The 7,607-nt window shown below is 46.7% G+C and overlaps 1 protein-coding gene across 1 annotated transcript; it reads right to left on the reverse strand.

Moving 5' to 3' along the window:
• Window positions 1-1,583: 1,583 nt before the first annotated feature.
• On the reverse strand, window positions 1,584-2,423 carry LOC147979749 (putative E3 ubiquitin-protein ligase SINA-like 6). Its single transcript, XM_087515332.1, has 3 exons — window positions 2,368-2,423; window positions 1,989-2,250; window positions 1,584-1,895 (listed from the first exon to the last, which is right to left on the reverse strand). Exons 1-3 carry the CDS (start codon window positions 2,421-2,423, stop codon window positions 1,584-1,586), a joined length of 630 nt encoding a protein of 209 aa, XP_087371458.1.
• Between the last annotated feature and the right edge of the window lie 5,184 nt (window positions 2,424-7,607).

A 7,607-nucleotide genomic window follows, 5' to 3' on the forward strand; every position in this document is an offset into this window, starting at 1 on the left:
TGTTTCATCAAGCCAGCTCTCGGCCACATTCAAAGTGCAGCAAGCACGGTTCGCACAAAGATGCACCGCAAGGTTTGCTAACCTGTTTACATGCTGAATAACAAAAAAATAGGAAATATTACCGAGCGCTCCTATTTGTAACAGAATATGAGTCAGAATTAAGCGAGAATTGTGGCGAGTGTTCCATGCAATCAACTTCCATTATCACATGCGAGAACCCTTGAAGAGAACCAAATGTGTTGAAGATTGCTTTATCACATTTTAAAAATATAATAAGAGTGCAGACACTCCTCCATCCAGTTCCTAGTACTAGTATAGTACATACCTCTATAGACTATAGTAGTAGTACTAGTACTAGTAAACTTTGCGCTTGGTTGTTCGCCTCTTCGGGAAGTGCAACAATAATAGTACTAGTATAGTGTATGCTTCTGGCAATCTGACACCGAATTAACTGTTGCACGTCCACCGCCTGAGCGAAGGAGAGCTTGCATTAGTCAAAAGTTTCTCCTTGTCCTGCGAGCCATCGCGCACAAGCTTCTCCCGTCCTGCAAGCTTCTCCTCGTTCGGCAAGTTGACGGGACACAACAAAGTAATGCTAGTCCATACTGCCTCCTCTCCGGTTAATATGGCTTAATTTCAAACGAGATAAATACACTGTCTGTCATTGTATATTTGTAAAAATACGGTCAGCGGACTTCATAATATGCTCATTGCGCTCAATATATACATTTTTCGGTGTTTCTATGGTCACTAGCTCACCCTGGCTGAGTATGTGTGTGCATGCACGTGTAGGTTGAGCACTTGAGCGTGACCGTGTGTGTTTCGTCGTGTGCTCAGACATGCATGCATTAGGGCATCGCGCGCGTTTTTGCATCCATGTGTACGTGTGACTGTTGCATACACGTAGGGGGAGTACGTGTAGGGGCCACTAAAGGAGCAGTCAAATCACACAGTAAGTTAGTCGGAATAAGCAACCATCATTTCACTCTTCAATGACACATACGCAATATAAAATGGTTGATATGGAGAGAAAAAGAAAACCACTATATATACACTAGCAGGAGCCTAAGCTACAAGCCTGCTTGCTTGGGTTGCTCTCTTCACAAGCATAGAACGACGGTGGGCACACCGTTGGTCACATATCCGGCCTGATCCCGCAGCTGGGGGAAGGGAACAATGTTCTGCATAGACGCGGTCGACATCGGCAAGGGAGAAAATCCGCAGTCGGTGCGTCCCAATCATGGGTCACCGCGGTATGGGCTGATGTTGCGTCCCAACCGCCCTTCTAGCTACAGCCCGACGTCCGTTTCGAAAATATTAGTGCATGTCAACAAAAAATATACTAGTATCACTGTTCCTTTTCGAAAAAAGCATATAAGCTGTTACTTCTTACCCAAAGGATCTTTATATCCAACAGACACAAAATATCCATTCGACTGTTCAAAATTACTTGCACTGCTGATCTGATGTTGAGGTAATTGTTGCATCGCCACCAAAACCCACCATCTCTTAAGCTAAAGTAGACCGAGCTAACCCCTATATTAGCATATTACTAAGATAAACAGAAGGCACTATAGAATCATTTAGGACGTGAGCTTGTCAATCTTAATGTGGAGGGACACCAGCTTAGCCCCGGCCAGCATCTTGGGCGGAACTGTGAAGAAGGTCAGCTCCTGCACGCCGACGTCGCCGGGATCCCTGCTGCTTGTCACCTCCATTTCCACCTTGACGGCGTCGGTCCTGCTTTTGGGCTCGCCTGGCGGGCCGTTTGCCAACAGCTTGGCCACGTAGTGCGGCAGTGGGGACGCCCCCGCTCTGATGCAGACGACCGACACGGTGATAGCCGCGCCGATGTCGAGCATGCCGCTGACCAAGAAAAACACGCGGCCGTCCTCCTGCGTGAACAGCAAGAGCCGTGGCTCCGACAATGGCACTTGCAGCTGGAGCGCCTTTCCGTACTAGATCCTGTGCACATGCATGGGATGCACAGTGCTGATGTGGTGGGAGAGCACCGGCGGCGGGCCTTTGTAGCCGCAGACGGGCATATGGCGTTTGCAGGGCGCCAGCGGACACATGCTCCGGTGATCGGCGAGCTTGTGGTAAGTGACGTAGAGCCCACAACCTTCGTGCGGGCACTCCACCCTCACCGAGGAGAGGACGGCGTCCACCGCCGTGTTCCGCACGTCGAAGCCACCGCCGCGCTTGCACTTCTGGCACTGCCGCTGGTTTCGGGGCGCTCGACGCGGCAGTCTGCGCAAGCCAGGCGCCCTCCCTTGCACCGCAGAAATCAATCGAACAACACATCAATCAAGAAACCTGAACCTTGCTCGATTAGCCAAACAGACGAGGTGTATTCGAACCTCATACACTGGAGGCTTCAAGGGGCGGAGGCACAAGGGGCAGTGGAGCAAGGTGAGGTCCATCGAGACCATAGAGAGCTCCATCATCGGATCCTATTCCGTCTGGATGATCTCGCCCTTCTCGTGCACAACCATCTCTTGCTTTATTAGGGCCGGGGCATTACAAAGCTTTATCGTCACATATTCATACTACTTCAAGGTGCATTAAATCAACACATGCAAGTATCAAAAGGAGAGTCACGACATGCATGCATGCGTTGTAATTAATGCACCGGTAAACGCAAAATATTGAAATATATCGAGTGAAGTGCTTTGATGTGTCGCGTCAACTCGTACAAGACTGAGAAGTTTGATTACTACAACGCCCTCTCGCCTTAACCGCACCTGCCTTTGGCTGCATGATAGGTGGGCCACCGACCTATTGGGACCACCTGTCATGGACGCAAAGGCAGGAGCAGTAAGTCAATGAAGCTGCATCCCTCCCTCGCCCATGAGCGTGGTGGCTGGCAGGACCAGGAGAAGCTTTCGTTCGCTACACGCTCTCCCTCCCGTACGTGGTGGACATGCAGCAGTTCAATCGGTGTCAGATGGCCAGAAGCATACTGTAGTACTCCACTACAGTAGTACTCCATCATATTGTTCGACTTCCTGAAGAGGCGAAGAGCCAAGCGCAGCCCGGACGCTCGTGTGGCAGTTTCATGTGTAGAGTAATCTAGAATAGCGTGTACCGTGCCTGTAAGCTTAAAATTGTTGGGGTCAGTTCCATGCTATATTTTTTGATTAAAATAATCTTCTGGCCCTACCTGTCATCCTGGTGATTCTAGTTTGCACGCTCATCTGGTCAAGATAGTAATATATATTTTAATTTGTGGTGGGGTAAATGTTAGAGGTTGCAGCAAATGGAGTATTGTACACTGCGGGTCTTTCAGCCAAGTTTAGAGGCAACCATGTGGGGCCAGTGCTATGATGTGTCGCATCAACTCGTACAACGAGGAGAATCTTGATTTTACTGCTACACGCCTTCTCCCTCGCCCATGCGCGCTGTGGCTCGCAGACGAGGACATGCTTTTGCTTATAGTACTACAACAAGCTATCCCTCCCGCTCGCGGTGAACGGACATGCAGCAGTGGATTCGATATTGTAGAAGCAGTAGTAGTAACATCATTGTTCGTCTTCTCGAAGAGGCGAAGAGCCAAGTGCAACCCGAACGTGGCAGTTGTGAACCTTGGAGCACGCATATAGCCATGCCCTTGCATGAGACAAAATTGCTATGTGAGCCCACTATTGTAGTACTCCCTCCGTCCGGAAATACTTGTCATCAAAATGAATAAAAGGGGATGTATCTAGATGTATACTAGTTCTAGATACATCTTTTTATCCATTTTGATGACAAGTATTTTTGGACGGAGGGAGTACTCGCTAGTATAGCCCTATAAACTAGAAAGGAGTATTTGCCTTTCTGGAGATTTCAACAAGTGACTAGACTACACTGAGACGGAGTACATATGGAGCAAAATGAGTGAATCTACACCGTAAATAAATACGTAGTTCTCTCGTTTTCCTCTCGGCCTTGGTCGCGGTGCACAATATTGAGTATACTAGTACTATCATCTTGAAATTTACGAAGTCACCATAGGCACCTCGTCGTCGACGGGAACGTCTCCTGACACGCGATAGACGTGAGCAGCAGTCACCTCCATAGGTGCTTGAATGCCAAGGAGGGAGAGGGTAGCGGTTCCCGAGACGTTGAATGGTTAACAATGCATCCTCAAATTACTCTACATGCAGAGGGAATTAATTGGAGAAGCAGAACAGAGCCAACATGATGTGAATGCAACAGAGTTTGGATTCTTATATAAAGGCGCCCCACAACTCCAATCCATCTACTCCTTAGTCTCTGCGCAACACTTCTCACTCCAATCTAAGACCAAGTGACCAGAAGTCAGAAGCATCTATGGAGGCGATGGTCGCGAGCGGCAGTCGGCTGTGCCAAATCATCCAAGGCGTCGGCCTACGGCACCGCACTGCGCAGCGTTTCCAGACAGTGCTGGCGACCGCTGGCATCATAGCCCTCGCCGATGCCGGCTTCGCCTCTCGCATGGACGACATGATGGTCAACTCCATCTGCAAGTTCGCCGCTGTCAAGAAGCGTGTCGCGAAAGCTCCTACTAGTCCTGCCAGCCACCACGCTCATGCGTGAGGGAGGGACCCAACTTCATTGACTTACTGCTCCCGCCTTTGCGTCTATGACAGGTGGGCCCAACAGGTGGTTGGCCCACCTGTCATGCAACCAAAGGCAGGTGCAGTTAAGGCACCGGAGCTCAGTCTGCAAGGGAGAGGGCGTTGTAGTAATCAAACTTCTCGGTCTTGTACGAGTTGACGCGACACATCAAAGCACTGCACTCGATATAAGTCTTTTTACACATTTCAAATGGACTACTACATACGGATGTATGTAGACATATTTTGCTTCATATTTAGTCACTTGTTGCAATCTCTAAAAAGACTTATATTTGGAAACAGAGGGAGTACAACGCATGCATGCATGCCGTGACTTCCCTTTTGATACTTGCATGTGTTGATTTGATGCACCTTGCCAAATTTTGACTATAAATTTAACTAACCAAATTTTCATGCATGTCACAAAAAATTACGGGGCTGTTTGGATTGTGACTATGTTTGTCTTATGTCGCCACATTATTTTTCTCACACTTGCCACACTTGCCTAACTTGAGTTGGTCAAATTGATAGACACACTTTGGCTTGCCTAAGGGAATCTTGCCACACTTTTTGTGTCTGACATGTGGGGTTCACTGCTAATAAAAAAAATTCTTGTCTTAGGTGTGGCTAATAAAAAAGACTTATATTTAGGAATGGAGGGAGTAGAAAATATAAATAATAATGCATGTTGGGGCAACCCATGTTTCCGATAATTTTAGTCGTGGGCTTGTTCACAATTTTTACGAGGGGGTGGTTGTTCATTTAATGGAGGGACTTGTACCAGACTTGAACGATACAAAGTGCGACCTGGCACACCGTAACACCACTTGGAACAAGTGGGTAGCTATCTCAAAAAACAATCAACAACTAAAAAACGGCGACCTGGCATGTAGTACACAATTTTAAACGATTGTTTTGATGGAGTGAAAAAGGAAAACTACCCCACTATGTATATATAGGCCGGAGCCTCCGCGCTTGCTTGCTAGGGTTGCTCTATTCACACACTCTCATCCTCTCCAGATCTAAACAAGATAGGGGTGGTAACACTGTCTTTCTCCCTTCAAAAAACACTGTCTTTCTATCCTCACCGCTGGTTACAGATCCGTACGTATCCCCCTCTGCCAGTGAAGGGGAGGAGGGGCAACGTTTAGGCCATCGTCAACAGCGAGGGAGGAGATCCACTGCCGGCAGCACCGTTATCTCTGGCCAAGTGCCGGCGCGCGAGGTCCTCCAATCCCTTTGTCGTTTCCCTAGCGTGGGCGGATCCGGCCTCCCACCGCCCACCTATCCACATCCCGATGACCTTCAGGTATATCTTCCTTCAAAACTGCCTTAGCTCTACTTACCCAGCTCGCTACATCGTTGCATGTGCATCATTTTCTACCTCTCAGCCCCTCTCGATCGGATGGTCCAATGCCACCTATTTTTTTCTTCTATTGTTAGAGGTAAAGCTACTTCATGGAGTCGAACCTTGTACTTGGTTCAAACAAGAAATAAAGTGGGGGTGGGGGAATTTAGTATGTAGTACATCGGACTTGGTACAAACAGGAAGGAAAGAGGGTGAAAGTAGTACAGACTGGTCATCCAACCGGTCTCTTGGTTGAAAAGGGAAATATAGGGGTAACGCTGAACACAGTGGTATGACCAGGACTAGATTTTCTATCCACACATAGGAGTAGGTGGCTAGAGTGAACAAAAATGGGACCAACCCAGATATATTTCTTGGATGTTTGTTTCTCGGGGCAACAAACTATGAATCACCACTTTATGGCCCTGTTTAGGTACATGGTGCTGGACTGCTGGTGCACCCAATGTCCCATGCCCTTATACCAAATATTTAGCTGTTCTTAATCTAATGCCCCTGGTAAAACTGAAGCCATGCCACTGTTATAAGCCATGACAAGTTTAGCCAAATATTTTTGCCTGTAATTGTTTCAGACTCTGACTGTTTCCTCTGTAGCTTTTTGTGTAAACAGGGATATCCATTTCACCTGGTTGCCGTTGTGACCTTTTGGTGCACTGCACAAAACTCTTCTTAAAAAGAAGTGACTTTTGTTATGTTTAACTGGAATGTCAGAATGAAATAGTTGGTTCATTTCGGTGCAACTGCACAAAGGGAGGTCTGTGTTCCAATCCTCATCATCCATATTGGCACCATAACCTTCCTTTAGGTAAGAATGATATTTAATGCATGTGTTCATCTCTATTTTGCGACTGCCATGAGAAAATAATGCTATTTTTTACTAGTACACCTGTACTCCCTCATTGACAAAACCAATTCTGAAATAGAAGGCCAATCATGTACTTGGTTTCACCAACTGGTGAGGAGAATGAGAAGCAGAGCATGAAGAGGAGGAGGAAGAAGAATAAACAGTGCAAAGGCGATCTTGCTGAAGCCAGAGGCCTCAGTCGAGGCCATTCAAGGGCTCCGGCAACGACTACCTTACATGTGAGACGATCCTCCAGGGAGCCCTTCCACTTCTGTTGTCTCACTTAATTAATTAGGAGTACTTAAGTACCACTAATTTATTGCTGCCTAATTTTCCTGTCGGAGTTAAACAAATCTTTAGTAACACCCTATGCTGAATCATGTACGTCTGTATGTTTGTCTATGGAGGTGAATCATGTGGTGGAGCGGGGAGGGAATATTATTAGTGTCATGACATAATAGTGCTATTGTTTTGCATGTCAATTTATTGCCATTGGTTCAACGAGGCAATGTTTTGCGTATTGTCCATCATGAATTTGATGCTACTGTTAGAGTAATATGCTAATGTCTTTCTATCCTTTCTCACTAAGCTAATGAAGGTTTCACCTTGTTCCTACTTGTGCAAACAAGGATCATGTTGTGCCAATCATACATTTTAGTGGAACTACACAAGACAATACAACCAATTGTATCCCAGCCTGTGCTTTAATTCTGCTGGAAGTTCTTGATAATCTTTCGATATAATCTCAGCACAGGTAAACAAGAGTGATTTCAACCATACATTTGAAGTGCACAAAAATGTATACTATTGAGTGATT

Source organism: Triticum urartu, chromosome 3A, assembly GCF_056163025.1.
Source record: "Triticum urartu cultivar PI428250 chromosome 3A, HENAU_Tu73, whole genome shotgun sequence".
NCBI lineage: Eukaryota > Viridiplantae > Streptophyta > Magnoliopsida > Poales > Poaceae > Triticum > Triticum urartu.

Excerpts from the sequence above, each read along its gene's own strand:
- LOC147979749 (XM_087515332.1), bottom strand. The coding sequence starts at position 2,423 with ATGGACCTCACCTTGCTCCACTGCCCCTTGTGCCTCCGCCCCTTGAAG. Across the intron at positions 2,251-2,367 it reads CGCCCCTTGAAGCCTCCAGT|ACTGCCGCGTCGAGCGCCCC; the intron begins GTATGAGGTTCG and ends TGGCTTGCGCAG. Across the intron at positions 1,896-1,988 it reads TCTCCCACCACATCAGCACT|GAGGACGGCCGCGTGTTTTT; the intron begins GTGCATCCCATG and ends CTGTTCACGCAG.